Source organism: Dreissena polymorpha, chromosome 5, assembly GCF_020536995.1.
Source record: "Dreissena polymorpha isolate Duluth1 chromosome 5, UMN_Dpol_1.0, whole genome shotgun sequence".
Lineage (NCBI taxonomy): Eukaryota > Metazoa > Mollusca > Bivalvia > Myida > Dreissenidae > Dreissena > Dreissena polymorpha.
This window is the reverse complement of record NC_068359.1, coordinates 91,353,376-91,373,509: the sequence shown is the minus strand read 5'-3', so window position 1 is coordinate 91,373,509 and position 20,134 is coordinate 91,353,376. Positions and strand designations below refer to the sequence as shown.

At 36.5% G+C, this 20,134-nt stretch overlaps 1 protein-coding gene and 1 long non-coding RNA gene across 51 annotated transcripts in view; both read right to left on the bottom strand.

The window, feature by feature from the left end:
* Positions 1 to 20,134, bottom strand: part of LOC127881401 (uncharacterized) — a 66,007-nt gene that overhangs the window by 28,512 nt on the left and 17,361 nt on the right. For all 50 annotated transcript variants that reach the window (XM_052429205.1, XM_052429204.1, XM_052429208.1 and 47 more), the window contains exons 7-13: positions 16,833 to 17,034; positions 13,050 to 13,119; positions 12,456 to 12,654; positions 10,901 to 11,054; positions 9,131 to 9,277; positions 7,946 to 8,116; positions 4,290 to 4,460 (exon numbers count right to left, since the gene is read on the bottom strand). In XM_052429205.1, the coding sequence (XP_052285165.1) occupies positions 4,290 to 4,460; positions 7,946 to 8,116; positions 9,131 to 9,277; positions 10,901 to 11,054; positions 12,456 to 12,654; positions 13,050 to 13,119; positions 16,833 to 17,034 (1,114 nt within the window). The remainder of the gene's footprint in view (positions 1 to 4,289; positions 4,461 to 7,945; positions 8,117 to 9,130; positions 9,278 to 10,900; positions 11,055 to 12,455; positions 12,655 to 13,049; positions 13,120 to 16,832; positions 17,035 to 20,134) is intronic.
* Positions 3 to 2,071, bottom strand: LOC127881416 (uncharacterized). The gene is made up of 2 exons (XR_008050040.1): positions 1,940 to 2,071; positions 3 to 1,638 (listed from the first exon to the last, which is right to left on the bottom strand). It is a non-coding gene; the product is annotated as an uncharacterized LOC127881416 (long non-coding RNA).

Genomic DNA, 20,134 nt, shown 5'->3' with positions numbered 1-20,134 from the left:
AAGAGATTTGTTTCTCAGAAACACAATGCCCTCTATTGCGCCGCTTTGAATTTTTTTTTTTTACCTTTGACCTTGAAGGATGACCTTGACCTTGAACTTCCACCACTCAAAATGTGCAGCTTTATGAAAAAGCAGCTTCGAAATCATTTTTTTTTACCTTTGACCTTAAAGCATGACCTTGACCTTGAAGGATGATCTTGACCTTCCATCACTCAAAATGTGCAGCTTCATGATAACGCCATTTTAAATAAAAAAAAATACCTTTGACCTTGACCTTGAAGAATGACCTTGACATTGAACTTCAACCATTCAAAATGTGCAGCTTCATGAGAAGCCGCTTTGAATGTTTTTATTATTTTTTTACCTTTGACCTTGAAGAATGACCTTGACCCTGAACTTCCACCACTCAAAATGTGCAGCTTCATGAGAACGCCACTTAGAATTAAAAAAAAATAATTTTACCTTGAAGGATGACCTTGACCTTCCACCACTCAAAATGTGAAGCTTCATGATAACGCCGCTTTGAATTTTTATATTATTTTTTTGACCTTTGATCTTGAAGGATGACCTTGACAGATGACCTTGACCTTGAACTTCCGCCACTCAAAATGTGCATTTTCATGATAACGCCACTTTGAAATTATTTTTTTTTACCTTTGACCTTGAAGGATGACATTGACCTTGAAGAATGACCTTGACCTTGAACTTCCACCACTCAAAATGTGCAGCTTCATGAGAACGCCGCTTTGAATTTTTTAATGTTTTTGACCTTGAAGGATGACCTTGACCTTGAACTTCCACCACTCAAAATGTGCAGCTTCATGAGATACACATGCATTCCAAATATCAAGTTGCTATCTTCAATATTAACAAGAGTTCCGCGGTCGGAGATGACCGCATTGAAGCCGGATTTTTTATTTAAATGACAGGAAAGTACCTTTCGTGTTTTTGTCAATGCAATACTTAAATTACTGAAATATTGTTCAAAGGTCAAAATGAAATGTAAGTACTTTTCAAGGCATGAGCAAACCTTGTGTTATGTTTTGAATGCATGCATATACATGAACAACAATAACATTTAAGGTCACAAATAAGTGTGCTTGCAAACCTTCATGTCAAGTTTGAAGACTCTATGTCCAAGCATACCAAAGTTATAACAATTTTAACATTTTAACATTTAAGGTCACAGTGACCTTGACCTTCAAATGAATGACATTGAAATGACCAGTGGTCATCTTCTAGTACTGGCCAATCTTTATTTCAAGTTTGAAGACTCTAGGTACAAGCATACCAAAGTTATAACATGAAATAAGAACTTTAACATTTTTACATTCAAGGTCACAGTGACCTTGACCTTCAAATGAATGACCTTGAAATGTCCAGTGGTTACTTACTAGTTCTGGCCAACCTTCATGTCAAGTTTCAAGACTCTAGGTCCAAGCATACCAAAGTTATAACAACTTTAACATTTTTACATTCAAGGTCACAGTGACCTTGACCTTCAAATGAATGACCTTGAAATGTCCAGTGGTTACTTACTAGTTCTGGCCAACCTTCATGTCAAGTTTCAAGACTCTAGGTCCAAGCATACCAAAGTTATAACAACTTTAAAATTTTTATATTGAAGGTCACAGTGACCTTCACCTTCAAATGAATGACCTTGAAATGACCAGTGGTCATCTGTTAATCCTGGCCAACCTTCATGTCAAGTTTGAAGACTCTAGGTCCAAGCATACCAAAGTTATACCATGAAATAAGAACTTTAACATTTTTACATTCAAGGTCACAGTGACCTTGACCTTCAAATGAATGACCTTGAAATGACCAGTGGTTACTAACTAGTTATGGCCAACCTTCATGTCAAGTTTCAAGACTCTAGGTCCAAGCATACCAAAGTTATAACAACTTTAACATTTTTTATATTGAAGGTCACAGTGACCTTGACCTTCAAATGAATGACCTTGAAATGACCAGTGGTCATCTGTTAATCCTGGCCAACCTTCATGTCAAGTTTGAAGACTCTAGGTCCAAGCATACCAAAGTTATACCATGAAATAAGAACTTTAACATTTTCGAAGCACGCCGCCCGCCCCCCCGCCCGCCCCCCCGCCCCCCGCCCGCCCGACAACATCAATCTATAAGCCGAGATTTTTTTGAAAAAAATCCGGCTAAAAAAGTTATGGCCAATCTTAAAGCTTTCGGACGGATGGACGCCATATATTTGACATTTGTCCTTGAAGGATGACCTTGACCTTCACCTTTCACCACTCAAAATGTTCAGCTCCATGAGATACACATGCATGCCAAATATCAAGTTGCTATCTTCAATATTGAAAAAATTATGGCCAATGTTAAAGTTTTCAGACGGACATACACCATAAATTTGACATTTGACCTTGAAGGATGACTTTGACCTTTCACCACTAAAAATACGCAGCTCCATGAGATACACATGCATGCCAAATATCAAGTTGCTATCTTCAAAAGTGAAAACGTTACGGCCAATGTTAATTTTTTTTCGGACGGACGGACAGACTGACTGACATACTGACGGACTGTTCAACTGCTATATGCCACCCTACCGGGGGCATAAAAGGGTGTGGTGGTCATTTATTAGATGATCTTTAATAAAGAAAAAAAAAATAATGGGGGGGATTGAGGGGGGATTCGTGGGGGGGGGGGGGGTTCGTGGGGGATGGTTTGGATGGAGTCTAGGTCTATTGTGGTATGTCAGGTAAGAGTTGTTTTGTCAAAGTATCAATCGAATCTTATCATAAATAAAGAAGTTCTGGCAATTTTAGCAAAATTTAATAATTTGACCTTGAGAGTCAAGGTCATTCAAAGGTCAAGGTAAAATTCAACTTGCCAGGTACAGTACCCTCATGATAGCATGAAAGTATTTGAAGTTTAAAAGCAATAGCCTTGATACTTTAGAAGTAAAGTGGATCTTAACACAAAATGTAACCATATATTCAAAGTTACTCAGTCAAAAAAGGGCCATAATTCTGTAAAAATGACAACCAGAGTCATGCAACTTGTCCTTTACTGTCCCTTATGATAGTTTGCGAGTGTTCCAAGTATGAAAGCAATATCTTTGATACTTTAGGGGTAAAGTGGACCAAAACACAAAACTTAAACAAATTTTCAAGTATAAAAAGGGCACATAATTCTGTCAAAATGCAAACCAGAGTTATCTAACTTTGCTTGCCCAGTCCCCTCATGATTGTAAGTAAGTGTAACAAGTTTGAATGCAAAAGCATTGATACTTTATGAGAAAAGTGGACCTAAACGCAGAACTTAACCGGATGCCGACGCCAAGGTGATGACAATAGCTCTTTTTTTCTTCTTCAAAAAATAGATGAGCTAAAAACAATAAAAAATTCTGACAATTGTGGAGCCGGTAGGGGACATATTTTGCTTGGCAATAGTCTTGTCAATTATAGTTTTTCAGTCAAATCCCATTGGTCAGTAATCTACTCACACTTTCCCTGAGATAGCTGGTTAACCAGTACTTAGTGCACATTAAATGTAACTTATGCCAGTAACTGACAACTGCCCTACTTGAATTAAAGGTGGGGGATGCAGAAAGGATTTCATGACCATCTCACACAAGTTATGTGGCCCAGCCAGGGATCCTTAGATTTGACTGAGCTAGCCAGACCAACATGCTATATGCGGCTATATCATAGTCTGTATCATAGAACTACAACATGAAGTTTGAAGGAAAAATGGTTAACCATTGAATGCACATAGAGTATATTGATCATAACTGCATGTAACACAATTGATTTACATAATATTACATTTAAAAGATATATGTACAAATGTTATTATTAAATTGTTAAACCTCAGAATGCAAATAGTGTATGGATAATAAGTGTATGTAAAAAACGATGCACTTGCATAACAAAGTTCTAAATACAAGTATCATTAAGTAATTTGTAGAAACAATATGTACATTGCAGAATGGTTCATACATAATGCAATCAGCTTTTTATTGATTGTTTCTATTGAAATTATAGTAATTAAATATTGCATGACAGAGGTATGAGTTGACATTCAATAAATGATTAAATCCCTCAACAACAACTGAGGAAAAGGCTGTAATAATTTTATTTTTAATTTCATCAGTAGAGACAAACCACTTATTGTCATACAAGGAGTTTGGATAACAAATGTGGCAGGCTAGACACTTTTGAATATTTTTTTTTTAATTTACACCTACTAGAACTGAATAAATGAACAGAAACAAAATGCAAAAAGAAACAACATTTCTAGGACACACTTACCCCCAAATGGACTCCACTCCAGTTCATGACGGATTTAATAATATAAATGGATGACTGTTGAGCCCCAAAATGGTAATCCGATTGTTGAGTCAGGAAATCTGAGGCATTCAATAGAGTGTTATCCTCATCTAAACCTGCTTGAAGTTCCAGCATTTCTGAACGTGTTGCCGTCTACATAGATTAAGACGGAAATATGAGTGGCTTGAATATTAACTTTTATGTATGATACACTTTTGTATTTATTACTGTTGTAATATTGCTTTTTCATAATCTTCATTAAATAAGTGTTTCCTTTATACTCAATCAAACTCAGGCAAGGCATGAAAGGTTTATGATTTTTGTGTGTGCATAACTTGCTAAGAACATCAGATTTAAACAATGACTAGGTAAAGACTAGAAAAACAAGAGCACCACCTTGCGGGTGCAGACCGCTCATCTATTTTCTTTTTAAAGGTGAAGGGACTCTCATTTTCAATCACAAAGGAGGGAGGGGTGGAGTGAAGAGCGGTGCATTGTGTGGGGGTGTGGACATTTATTACATTTTCTTCCAAAAATGCGAAAAAAAGGGAAAAAAAAATCGGCTGGGGGGGGGGGGTGGGGGGGTGGGGGGGGGTGGGGGGGGGGATTCTTGGGTGCGATGGTTGGACGGTATTTCAAACATAAAATAATAAAAATAAATATTTGTGTTTTTTAACCGTTTCATAAAAAACAAGGGACAAAATTGTCACAAAACCAGGTTTTCATTGTGAAAAAAAAATCTGATAAAGGGAGAAAACTCAAACTGAACTTTTGAAATGACCAAAAAAAATTAACCCCCTTTGTAAGTTTTTTTTTTTAAATCTATTTTTAGTCGTGGCGACCTTGACATTGGAGATATTGACGTGATTCTTTCGTGGGACACACCGTCCCATGATGGTGAACAAATGTGCCAAATGATTTTAAAATCTCACAATGAATGACATAGTTATGGCCAGGACAAGCTCATTTATGGCCATTTTTGACCTTTGAACTCAAAGTGTGACCTTGACCTTGGAGATATCGACGTAATTATTTCGCGCGACACACCGTCCAATGATGGTGAACAAATGTGCCAAATGATTTTAAAATCTGACGATGAACGACATAGTTATGGCTCGGACAAGCTCATTTATGGCCATTTTTGACCTTTGAACTCAAAGTGTGACCTTGACCTTGGAGATATCAACGTAATTATTTCGCGCGACACACCGTCCAATGATGATGAACAAATGTGCCAAATGATTTTAAATTCTGACAATGAACGACATAGTTATGGCCCGGACAAGCTTATTCCGCCAGCCCGCCAGCCAGCCAGCCAGCCAGCCCGCCAGCTAGTGTGAGGGTGTGGTGGTAATTTGTGAGATGATCTTAAAAAAAAAAAAAAAAAATAGGGGGGGGGGATTCGGGTGGGGGGAGGGGGGGGTGGGGGGGGGGATTCTTGGGTGCGATGGTTGGACGGTATTTCAAACATAAAATAATCAAAATAAATAGTTTTGTTTTTTAACCGTTTAAAATAAAATTGGGGAGGGGGTGGGGTGGGGGGGGGGGGTATAGTGTGAGGGTGTGGTGGTCATTTGTGAGATGATCAAAAAAAAAAAAAAAAAAAAAAAAAAAAAAAAAATAGGGGGGGGGGGGGGGGGTTGTGCGGGGGGGGGGGGGGGGGGGCGATGGTTTGGGTGGAGTCTATTGTGGTATGTCAGGTAAGAGTAGTTTTGTCAAAGTATCAATCAAATCTAATCATAAATAAAGAAGTTATGGCAATTTTAGTGAAATTTAATAATTTGACCTTGAGAGTCAAGGTCATTCAAAGGTCAAGGTAAAATTCAACTTGCCAGGTACAGTAACCTCATGATAGCATGAAAGTATTTGAAGTTTGAAAGCAATAGCCTTGATACTTAAGAAGTAAAGTGGATCGAAACACAAAATTTAACCATATATTCAAAGTTACTAAGTCAAAAAAGGGCCATAATTCCGTAAAAATGACATCCAGAGTTATGCAACTTGTCCTTTTACTGTACCCTTATGATAGTTTGCGAGTGTTCCAAGTATGATAGCAATATCTATGATACTTTAGGGGTAAAGTGGACCAAAACACAAAACTTAACCAAACTTTCAATTTTCTAAGTATAAAGGGCCCATAATTCCGTCCAAATGCCAGTCAGAGTTACATAACTTTGCCTGCACAGTCCCCTTACGGTAGTAAATAAGTGTTGCAAGTATGAAAGCAATAGCTTTGATACTTAAGGAATAAAATGGACCTTAACACAAAACTTAACCAAAATTTTTAATTTTCTAAGTATAAAAAGGGCACATAATTCTGTCAAAATGCACGCCAGAGTTATCTAACTTTGCGTGCGGGCCAGTCCCCTCATGATAGTAAGTAAGTGTACCAAGTTTGAATGCAATAGCATTGATACTTTCTGAAAAAAGTGGACCTAAACGCAAAACTTAACCAAAATTTTCAATTTTCTAAGTATAAAAAGGGCACATAATTCAGTCAAAATGCACGCCAGAGTTATCTAACTTTGCCTGCCCAGTCCCCTCATGATAGTAAGTAAGTGTACCAAGTTTGAATGCAATAGCATTGATACTTTCTGAGAAAAGTGGACCTAAACGCAAAACTTAACCGGACGCCGACGCCGACGCCAAGGTGATGACAATAGCTCATAATTTTTTTTCAAAAAATAGATGAGCTAAAAATAATACAATTTGAAAAAAGTAAGTCTGGTATGGTTCAAGCAAGTGTGCCCTTTTCTTTCTCGGTATTGGTTTATGAGCCTAATCCCCCACAAAAAGGCATACTGGCAGAGTCCTTAATCAGAAGGCATTGCTCTTCAAGGTGCAAGGCAGGTACATATGGTGGATAAGTTTTTAATCGATCAGAGATCTTTGTTTGTAAACAGAAGGCACATGAATATTAATGAGCTGCTGATGCGGTTCGGGTTCAACTTTTCTGCTTCAGGATGCTGCTTTTGGTCACGTGATAAAGTAAATACCGGAAGTGCGGAATGTAAATAATAAAGCGAAAGTAGAAAGGGATTTCTAATTTTGCATAAACCACATTTACTACGTAAACTTTAATTAAAGTGAGAGATAACACAACGTCATTTTCAACTACTAATGTTAATTATACAGTAATTGTGCAATATCTGAACAGCCTTTAAGGTTTTCAATGGCCATATGCTTTTTCTGTTGTTTTTTAGCATTTCTTTTTTTCCCTCTCGATTATTCAAAAGTATTTAAGTCCCATCACTGCGATTGGTTCACCACCTATCATACGTTAGCTGGTTTACTAGTTGTTCATGTACACAAGTCTATGCCAGTCATTGACATCTGATCTACTCTTATAGTAGCAATTAAATATTGCATGACACAGGTACCGGTTAACATTCAATAAATGATAAGATCCTTCAACAACAGCTGAGGCGGAGGTTAATTTAGTCAGTAAAGACAAACTACTATTCAATAATTGGAAAATGAGTTTCACTTACAAATGTGGCAGGCTATCACTTTAAACTATTGGCTGTTTTAGCACAAACTTTATATATATATATATTTTTTTATTTTGCAGCTATCAAAACTGAATGAAGGAGAGAAATAAACATGTAAATAGGACCAACATTGCTCAGAAAACTCACTCCCAAGTAGATTCCACTCCAGTTCATGACAGATGTAGACCGCCTCATAATATTTATTGATGACTGCCTAGCCAATATGCGAAGAGCAGACATTTTAGTGGGTCCCATCCTCACAGCGTTTCGCACCCAATCATCCACATCCTCCAGCAATATCAGGGTAACATGGTCAATCTGTAAGAGTTTTCATCCACACTCTGTGGAATATGCCTGTGATTGAATTGTCATCACAGATTAGCCTGTGCAGTCTGCACAGGCTTATCAGGGACAACACTTTCCTCCTAAACTGGATTTGTGCTTAGAGCCTGCATTTCATTAAAAACAAGAAACTGTCGGAGACGGTTGATGTTCCCCAAAGTTTTTTTTTGTCACAATATTGCACTAAATGTTCAGATAAAAGGAAATGTCTTGAGGGCACAGTAGTTGGGGGGACAAGAACTTTTTTATAGAAAAATTCAAAGGGCCATAACTCTGTGAAAAATCATCCAACCAGAACCCACTGATAATATGCACATCTCCTCATGGTAGTGAAGCTTCCCATAAAGTTTCATTGAATTCCGGTCATTAGTTGCTGAGAAATTATAGCCTGGACAAAAATTGCACCATATGTACTGTTAATGGAAAATTTCAAAAATTTCAAAGGGCCATAACTCTGTGAAAAATCATCCGACCAGAACCCGCGGATAATATGCACATCTCCTCTTGGTAGTGAAGCCTCCCATAAAGTTTCATTGAATTCCGGTCATTAGTTGCTGAGAAATAGCCTGGACAAGTATTACACTATATGTACAGTTAATGGAAAATTTCAAAGGGCCATAACTCTGTGAAAATCATCCAACCAAAACCTGCTGATAATATGCACATCTCCTCTTGGTAGTGAAGCTTCCCATAAAGTTTCATTGAATTCTGGTCATTAATTGCTGAGAAATAGCCCAGACAAAAAATTGTGCAAAGATGGAAGGAGGAAAGGACACACGGACGGACGGACAGACGAAGCGGGGAATAAAAAGCAAAAAGTATCGTCCCTGATAAGCCAGTGAAGGCTTATCTGGGATGACACTTTACACACATGCATTAGACCATTTTCACAAGTCTTTACTTTTTTAACTAACGGATGATTACAATTCAATAGATAAAAATGTCAATTTATTTTTTAATATTTAATAAGAAGTGATAAAAACATATTACCCTAATGACAATGTCCTGTACTACAATGGCAAGAAGTGGACTAGAGGCATCCAAGTCCTTTATATCCGTGGCAATAGATGTGAACATATAGTCTGCCAAATCATGGCCTCTCAGTGAGTAGAACTCGGTCAGTAGGTTTTCTACAAACTGTATAGAGAAAAGAAATCAGATTCACTTTTGTTACAAAACAGGAAGGTATTAATTGCCAAAATGTTAAAACAAAGTCATTCAATTATTGGCCTAAGTAACAATCCCTTATTGGGAAAGCAAAACTTAAAATCAGTAATTTGAATTGTTGGCTTAATTAACTAAGATAACAGTTCAATCAAAGTAATACATACTGGAAGCATGTAGCTTTACCATGGTAATGTACATTATTACACTGTAATTTGGGTATAAAAATGGTGAAGGAGTAGCAGATATTTTCAACAATTAAGCAACTTTATATTTATTTTAAATGATTATGCCCTTACTGCTGTACAATGTTTGCACGTTCCTTGGTTTTTTATTTCAATATCGTAGACATTGGGATAAAAAAGTTATTCAAGGAAAACCATACACAAATCTGTTGTTTGCTTATGTGACGTTTGAGAAATGGGAAGTACAAATATCATTTTCTCTCATAATACACAGTATTGACACACAGGTACTGTAAAATATAACTTATTTCACGATTATTTCATTTTTCTGACGCCATTTCATCTCTGATAACCAATTTATTGCCAAAAAATTGGTTTAACCCCCCCTTTTTAGAACTGACTTCCTTTTAAACACATATTGGGACCTTACTTCCAAATTACAAAAAGCTCTTCCCTATATTAAAGAGCTTGACATGGAATACCTACCCATCTTTAATAAAGTTTATATGTGTACTTCAATATCATAGTTTTATAGCATCTATTTGGTGCAATATAAGTGATGTCTTAGTCAAGTTACTTACTGTAGAATTATAATAATGCTGTACGAAAAACCTGCGGACCAACTGAATCAATTCACCTATTTGCAAGAGGATAGGTTGTGGACTGTTTATCAGCCCTTTTCAATAATATTTTAATGAATTTAATGTATAATATATACCGCTTTTATGGTAGTTTTAGTTTCAAGGAAGTCCCTTTTTACGGAAAATCAAGTTTAGGCCGAAAGTGTCGTCCCTGATTAGCCAGTGCGGATTGCACAGGCTAATCTGGGATGACACTTTACGCACATGCATTTTGCCCAGGTTTCTCAGAATGTACTCATATGTACTGCAAATCATCAAACCATGTTGATTTTTTTATGATACTATATATGTCTGAAATCGTTGTAAAGGCTTAAGGCCTACAAAATTGAAAAAACTCAATTTTAGGAATTCAGCCTCCGAATTTAAGATATTAATCTGTCAAATGCTGCAGTTTTATAATATGAGCAGTGAGTGAGCAGAAAAAATAATTTTTGGACCAGGCGAGTCAAATTCTTGTTCACACCCACATTTTATTTCTAATAATATTTTTTAAATGTTTTAAGTTTTGATCCTTTACCATTCAGAAGCAAAAGGAAAACGGCTAAATGCAAGCATCATAAAACAAAACAGTCTGGGAGTTATTTCACAGGCAGTTCAAATTTGGTCCTGTTAGCTGCATGTCAGTATCTCATAGGGTTGAAAGTAAAGACTTAAAAACCTGAATCTATTAAGAAAGGTCTTTAATGAAATATGATTTTCTAAGGGACAACAAACAGGTCAAATTGTGTAACTAAGTGGTAAAGGGTTAACTGAAACTGAATATCTGGTACCTTCAGGTGAAGAAAATTTTCAAAGTAGAACTTATTAGTGGAATTAGCCTCTTCTCGTGTCAAGGCAACACAGGGCAGGAGAACAGCCTGTGACAGACACCGTGCTGCATCCATCTCCGGGTCTATGCCATCTCTCCTGTATTTGCTGCACAGCCTGGGGAAAAAATGTGTTTGTTTATTTGATGTATTACAGTACACTGTAGCTCAACTATAATACGGATAATTGGGTCCATTATCATTAATATAACAACAATTGTCTAGCTAACCAGGAAGGACACTCTGCTTCTATGGAATGTTTTTATTTAAAGAAAGTCTCTTCATAACAAACAAGAAATATCTTTAAAAAAGATATACAGCGTTGATAGTTCAATGAATGAGATCAAGGATAGCGAATGTCTTTTTCTGTGCAGTTCTTAACTGCACCACACACAGTACGGGATGTTACACAGAGTTTTCACGGTATATTTTACATTATTACATATTGCTGGTCATAAACCTATAGATACAAAACAGAAAAACCAAAAGAAGAATGGAAGTGAAAATAAAACATATGAGTCAACCTGCCACACGCAAAGTATCCGTATTTATAGGCGCGTTCTTCGAACAAACCAGTTTTGGTGGTTTGTCAGGCATTGCTATTTGATTCGATTATTAACAGTATCGAGAATCATCGCGCTCATGCTTAATTCATTAGTCAATATGGTGGAAAAATTATTGCTAAATTAATCAAAAATAATATTTATCATTGTATTGTTGAAAAAAATAATCTATTATTGACATACCATAATTATATTGCTGAATATCTTCATTTAACATATTTCTGGTCTAAAGAAAATTCCAGGTCACCTAGTTCACGGAGAGCGTCTTTATTATATAACGATTATTTTACTGGCCGCGAACTCCGGTGATGACCTGTATACAAACTCTGATATTCACACACTGGCCGCGAATTGACCAGATACCTCGCAGGTTGAAATGCAATGCATTTAAGAGAGGCCTCGCTTCCACTGCTCTTTATACTTTTACATGTTTACATATTGACAGGAATATGGAAGTAAGTACTAAATATGAGAACATAGCCTTTAAGTATAAACGCTTTTGCCCTGACAATCCTCTGCAAATAAAAGGTGCACTCACAAACTGTATTGATGTTGAGAATTGAGTGTAAAACTGTTCTATCTATTAAGCCTTTTCATTAGAGATAAAATTGTTTCATGCAGTAAAACAGTGTTACAAAGACGCGGATATGTTTCCAATGTTCTGGTGGTATACTCAAATCAGCCGATGGAATAAATAAAGTGTATTCATTCGTACCTAGCCGCAGGAAATTTTATTTGAATTTTATTGGACACTTACAAAGGTCAGGTAAGGTAAAAAGCTGGCTTAATACAGTCGCCGAAAAACCAGTTAAGGCTTGGGATTGTCCCTGACTAGACTGTGCAGACTTCTTTATGTATATGTGCTAGGCCCATGTTTCCCAGAACAAGTTTCAATGTTATAGCAATTAACTTGTGGACTTAAAACAGCTGAGCTAGTTGTAGCACATGGCACACACCTGCCATACAACACCTGCAGTGTGTCTTTCTGTCTGCCCATATCCTCAGACTCTTGCAGCAAGGCTGCCTTAGGGTCCTTGGCTTCACACATGTCCCCACCCCCAGGCACTAGTTGCGCAATCTTGTCAATCAGAATCTCTATTAACTCCTTTTCTCTCTGCGATTGAATTACACCATCCTCGGGTTGGTATGTCACCCCTGTAACATATGTTAACAAAAAATAGAATCACATCGATAATGAATTTGTTTAACCCTTTACCACGCACTTTGACGCATTTGAAGTCCATTAGAAAATCAAATTAAATTTAAGTCCTTTATGAATTTGATATCAATAATAAATAAATAAATTTATTGATTCAACACATCACTTTATAATGTAATAACTGTCCCAAATGTAAACAATAACAACCAACTGATCAATAATCATTGATATTCCCCATCATTTGCATAACATTAGAAAAGAAATTAAAAATTTGTGGTAATTACATTTTCCCCAGCATTTTGCAAAGTACTTCAAATTCCAAATTTTTCTGAGCAGAGAGTATGTTTAAAACACTGGCCCAATTGAGCGGCCACCCTTCTTGTTCACTCACCAGGCTCATTGGTATTATCTCCCCCACCCATCTCCACAGCAGGGGCTTTTTTTCTCTTCAGGATCAGTTTCTGTGCAGAATATATATTAGTTAATTTCCTTGTTGCTTGTAAGTTTTTCGACATGAGGCGAAGCCAGTTTTACTGAACTAAGTCAAGTTTATAACCTAGGGTTGATCCTCAACAGTGTTTATTCTAAACATCTTGCAAGCAAGATTTCAGACATTGGACAAATCCAATGTAATTAGGTTAAGTCAAGTTTGTTACCCAGTCTTGAATCAATACAGTGTTTACCTTAATTCAATTGGAACATAACCAGCAGCACAGGTTTGAACAAAATTAGACATGTCATAATTGACAAAAACAGGTGTCACAAGAATATCAGTGAAACTGATGGATGCTCCCCGATTATGCACTTTGTCAATCCATGTGTAAATAACCACCTACAAAATCTTTAATTAGCCTCGGGGACCTTGACCCCAGTGACCTCAAACCTCATCAAAAGGTAGAGGCCCATGCAAGGTACGTACATGCCAAATATGAAAGAGGTCGGTAAAGTATTGAATGTGCTATGAGAAACTGTTACAAAAGCGTGACAGAAAATATATTAAAAGCCTCGGTGACCTTAAGCCCAGTGACCTCAAACCTCATCAAAAGGTAGACGTCCATGCAAGGTACCTACATGGCAAATATGTAACAGATCGGTAAAGTATTGAAGGTGCTATGAGAAACTGTAAAAAAAAGCGTGACGGAAATTCTATTATTAGCCTTGGTGACCTTGAGCCCCGTGACCTCAAACCTCATCAAGAGGTAGAGGTCCAAGGAAGGTACCTACATGCCAAATATGAAAGAGATCAGTAAAGTAACAAAAGCATGACAGAAAATATATTATTAGCCTCTGTGACCTTGACCCCAGTGACCTCAAACCTCATCAAAAGATAGAGGTCCATGCAAGGTACCTACATGCCAAATATGAAAGAGATTGGTAAAGTATTCAAGATGCTATGAGAAACTGTAACAAAAGCATGACAGAAAAATCTATTATTAGCCTCAGTGACCTTGACCCCAGTGACCTCATCAAAAGGTAGAGGACAATGCAAGTTAACTATATGCCAAATACGAAAGAGACCGGTAAAGTATTGAAGGTGCTATGAGAAACTGTAACAAAAGTGTGATGGAAAAATCTATAATTAGCATCGGTGACCTTGACCCCAGTGACCTCAAACCTCATCAAAAGGTAGAGGTCCATGCAAAATATGAAAGAGATCGATAAAGTATTGAAGGTGCTATGAGAAGCTACAACCAAAGCATGACGGAAAAATCTATTATTAGCCTCGGTGACCTTGACCCCAGTGACCTCAAACCTCATCAAAAGGTAGAGGTCCATGCAGGGTACCTACATGCCAAATATGAAAGAGACCGGTAAAGTATTGAAGTTGCTATGAGAAACTGTAACAAAAGTGTGACAGAAAAATCTATTATTAGCCACAGCAACCTTGACCCCAGTGACCTCAAACCCCATCAAAAGGTAGAGGTCCATGCAAGCCAAGCCATTTCTACATGCCAAATGTGAAAGATATGGTAAAGTATTGAAGGTGGTATGAGAAACTGTAACAAAAGTGTGACGGAAAAATATATTATTAGCCTCGGTGACCTTGACCCCAGTGACCTCAAACCTCATCAAAAGGTAGAGGTCCATGCAAGGTACCTACATGCCAAATATGAAAGAGATCGGTAAAGTATTGAAGGTGCTATGAGAAACTGTAACAATAGTGCGACTGAAAAATCTATTATAAGCCTCTGTGACCTTGACCACAGTGACCTCAAACCTCATCAAAAGGTAGAGGTCCATGCAAGGTACCTCCATGCCAAATATGAACAAGATCGGTAAAGTGTTGAAGGTGCTATGAGAAACTGTAACAAAAGTGTGACGGAAGTAAGGAAGTAAGGAAGGACAAACTGGTAACTATATGCTCCCCTAAAATTTTCGGGGAGCATAAAAACTGTTTAGACATGCAACAGGAAATTCATTCTAACATTGTTTGATTCCTTGATTGTTTCATTTTTATTTGTGAGCAAAGCTCACAAATAATGCAGACGCAATTTTGCAAATCAGTATGGATCAGTATGGACTTAGGTACGGCAGGAACCATAACCCGTGACTGCCTGTGTGAATAACTCCAGTTAACTTTAGCAAACGATAATGCTAAAAACGTCTGCTTTAATCACCGCATCTACCTGTTCTCACTGGTACAGTACATAGAGTGTATTTAACAACTTGTAGCAAGACAACGTTGGCCAGTCTAGTGTTTATCATTCATTGAAATCTGTACATATTGGCTGCTTTCAGGGAAAACGGGGCTTAAAAGTCGGATCTCACTTGCTTGAGTTTGCCCTGGTAAAATATTAACCAACATTAACTAGTAGGCTGGGTTTATCTGCCAGTGATTTGCTGCTAACATTCGAGTATTTACAAATAGAAACACATGTTTGAGCAGACAGCATTTGGTATACTGTTGAATCTGTATTTACATGTAAACTTGATTTGAATCATTCGCTAGCTACTGGCTGAGAGAAGTTCATAACCTTTCAAGTGGGCGGTGCTTAGCATTTACAGGAAAATAAGAATTTCAAGCAGACAACAAAAAACTTTTTCTGTAAGTCAATAACTATATAACTTCCAACCACCAACTTGGGCATACATACTGTTTGTATACTAAAGTATATGTATGCCAAATTTCATTGGAAAATATTAAATACAAACTTAAATATTATGAAAATAATCATTTTTGTTTTCTGCTGTTTACACACCAGTGTACAACTGAAAAGTAGACATTTTGTGAGTTTGTGGCCCTTTTATACTGCTTCTCTGGTGTTTAATGCATGTCAAATAAGATTAGCCTGTGCACACTGATTAGCTGTATCAATGATCTGAAAAAAAACACACACACATCTCAACCTGTGTTTTAAAGGGGCCTTTTCACAGATTTTGGAATATTTTGAAGTTTGTCATTAAATGCTTTAGATTGATAAATGTAAACATTGGATCTTAAAAGCTCCAGTAAAAAATCAAGAATACAATTAAAAAAAGGAAAAAAAAAGTAGCCAGTACCAGGGCTCGAACCAGTGACCCCCGGAGTCCTTGAGTCAGTCTGAAGTAAAAACGCATTAGCCCTCTCGGCTATTCTGCCGGGAATACACAGTTTAAGTATTTTATACCTTATATAAGCAATCTTCGTAGTTTCGTACATTTAAACGACAACAACAGAACTCTCCAAATTATTCAATCGTTTCGCGTTGCAACGCTTTATAATTTTTAGGTTTTCAAATCGTCAAAAGATACATATAATGGCTATATTGGACTATGGTAAATGTTCAGTAATACTGTTTCCTCACAAATATCATAACTAAAACGAAAATTTGCCAATCTGAAACAACTTTTTCAATTTTGTCAATTTACCAAACCGTGAAAAGATCCCTTTAAGACACACTCTTTATCAATTTGAATGGGTTGTGATCATTTCAAACTTGCGATATAAAAAGCTATAACATAATTTTGAAAACTGAGTTGCGTCTAAGATTATACAACAGCGAACAAATTCAGTGCCTTCAGCGCTTTGATTATAATAATTTTTGAAGGCTGTAAATTGATGTTTGTTTTTCATAAAGACACAAGATGATTTTCAGTAAGAATTGAATAAGGTAAGCTATTCTTAGTATATTTTTTCAACTAGGTATAGGTAATAGATAACAAAAGCTTATAAAACATCACAAGAATGAAATACTTGTATCCGTGTCAGCGGCTCTTTTGGCAGAAGGTCGTGCATCTTGTCGAATTTCTTTTTCTTTCTTGTTATTTCAAGGATTTTTCCACGTAACATGTCAAGAAGTTTTTGTTTCACCAACATTTCAGTGAAAACAAATTTCGCATTGTTCATTTCCTCCCAAACTTCCTGCTTAGCAACACATTCTACTAATGTGCACAATCTGTAACAGGAAAATGCAGATGGAAACATGGAAATAGGGTCACTTTATTTTTAGCGAAAGTGTATTAAACTCAACTGTTCCACAAAAGAGTCATAAAAAAAATATATCTTGTCAACAAACACAGTACACTAATAAGCAAATTAGCACATGCAAAACTAAATATAAGCTATGCTTAGGGAAAACAGGGCTACATGCATGTGCATTGATTGTGTATTGTAACAAATAAGCCTGTGCATTTAACAACCAGCCAATACATTTCCATAGTTACACTATCACAAATTTTATAAGTTACATTCTACATTTCGATGCATGAATCACAACCCAAAAAGTGTAACAGTTGCAATATTAATAACCAAACTATTATATAGGGTAACTCGCCCTTGAGTCGATTTTGCCCTTGAGTCGGCCAAATTTATCTTGATAGTTTTCAAAGATCAGTTTTGTTTAGCATGATTTGTGATGTTATAACAAACAATTTACCCTTCATACTCAAAATAAATAAAATTTTGAAATGAAATGTTACCAAATATCTCACGATGAATTTGGATTTGTTGAAGTTTTTTATCACTTCTGATGACGGAAAATTCAGAATTTTCAATTATCAATTATCTTTATACCAACGGCATTTTGGTCAGATACGTACGTTTGACAGCAGTCACAAATTACTTTATATTGAAAACATAACTTATTTTATAATAATGAAAGGTTATTTTCAGTGGTTTGCTCTATTGTATAGGTATTACAGTAAAAAATAAATTACAACTCAATTAGCCCTTGAGGCGAACGCAATTCACTCTAGGCTAGTATGGCGAACATGAGTTTATGTAATAGCAGAGGCATACGAATGAGAATTAACCACATTTTCATTCCAATAATCATGACTCAATCTATAAAGAATCCCATAGCTTATAAACAACAAGAATCACACAATGTTTTATCTTTTTATGTCTGTACTTTTCTTTGTCACCGCCAGTGCTACAAATGGTTCCGCTGTTGTAAAGGTCGGATAGACACTCCAGGTGACCATGTCAATTTTCCTCTTTATATAACTTATTTTTGTCAACATGTTGACAAAAGAATAAACTTATACAACAGGGCCATGATGGCCCTGAATCGCTCACCTGACTAACCTTGCTACATCAACTTAAATTCTATCAGACCCATATACAATCCCAAGAAAGATTTCATTAATTAATACATTCTGACAAAATGTCATTAAGACGTGATGAAAACTGTGACCTCTTTCATCTAAACAAGGTTTTACTAGAATTGGCCCAGTGACCTAATTTTTTACCCCAGATGACCCATATACGATCCAAAATCAGATATTATCATAATAAACATTCTGACCATACTTCATTAAGATCAGATGAAAACTATGACCTCTATTGTCTACACAAGGTTTTTCTATGATTTTACCTAGTGACCTAGTTTTTGAACACAGATGACCCAAATACAATCCCAACCCAGATTTTATCAAGATTAACATTCTGGCCAAATTTAATTAAGTTTGGATGAAAACTGTGACCTCTACTGTCTACAAGTTGTTTTTTAATTTGACCTAGTGACCTTGTTTTTGACCCTAGATGACCCAAATTCAATCCCAACACAGATTTTAACAATACAAACATTCTGACAATATTTAATTAAGATCTGATGAAAACTGTGACCTCTATTGTCTACAGAAGGATTTTCTATGATTTGACCTAGTGACCTAGTTTCTAACCCTAGATGACCCAAATACAATCCCAATCCAGATTTTATCAAGATAAACATTCTGACCAAATTTCATTAAGATTGGATGAAACTTTGACCTCTATTGTCTACACACGGTTTTTCTTTTATTTAACCTAGTGACCTAGTTTTTAACCACAGATGACCCAAATACAATCCCAAACCAGATTTCATTCAGATAAACATTCTGACCAAATTTCATAAAGATTGGATGAAAACTGTGACCTCTACTGTCTACACAAACAAATTGTTGACGTTTTTTCTATTATTTGACCTAGTGACCTAGTTTTTGACCCCAGATGACCCAAATACAATCCCAACCCAGATTTCATCAAGATAAACCTTCTGACCAAATTTCATAAAGATTGGATGAAAACTGGGACCTCTATTGTCTTCACAAGGTTTTTCTATTATTTGACCTAGTGACCTAGTTTTTGACCTAGTGACCTAGTTTTTGACCCCAGATGACCCAAATACAATCCCAACCCAGATCTCATCAAGATAAACATTCTGACCAAATTTCATTAAGATTGGATGAAAACTGTGACCTCTATTGTCTATACAAACAAATTGTTGACGGACGCACACACACGCACGCCAGACATCACACGGTCACATAAGCTCACCATGTCACTTCTTGACAGGTGAGCTAAAAATCAACACATGGCTGTTACTGTGCAATTTGCATTTTTATAAATATAGGGAATGGATAACAAAATAATGCTAAATACAAATCTGTGTCTGTGTTAAGGGCAGATGTGTCCAACTCATGGGCGAATTCAGTGGGTATTGTTATTCAACTATTTTTCAATGAACATACCGGTAAGCTGGGAATCAAATAATTATTTGTAAAATAGATTCATATGATATGATTTTTAAAGCCTGCTCAAGCTGAGTCCCGGCTTTGATCACAAAGCTTTTTATTATAGGCTTCTACCACTGACCCGTCCAACTCAAGGGCGAGTTACCCTAGTGACAAAAAAGAAGGAATGGAATTTTGAAATTAATTGGTTTATCTTCCAGTAAGCATTTCTTTGATAGATGGCACACACATCTGTTTTTTTTCTGTGCATGTTTTTTTTACATTGTTTACAATAGATATGAAATCAATAATTGGGAACTAATTTATTTGTTGAGTGTAATATCATATCCATTTGCATGGGTTTAGTTCAGGGCTTTTTTCTTGATTTGGGGAACGGGCCTGGCCTTCCATTTTGGGGAAAAAGTTATCGACAAAACTGAAAAAGGGGAAGACATTTATCAAAATAAGCTTGAATTTTGGTGCAATTCGCATCATTTTAGAGAAAGTAGGTGAAAGGACCTTTCTGTTTGGGGATTGAGCCTATATAAGCCCCTTGCTAAAGAA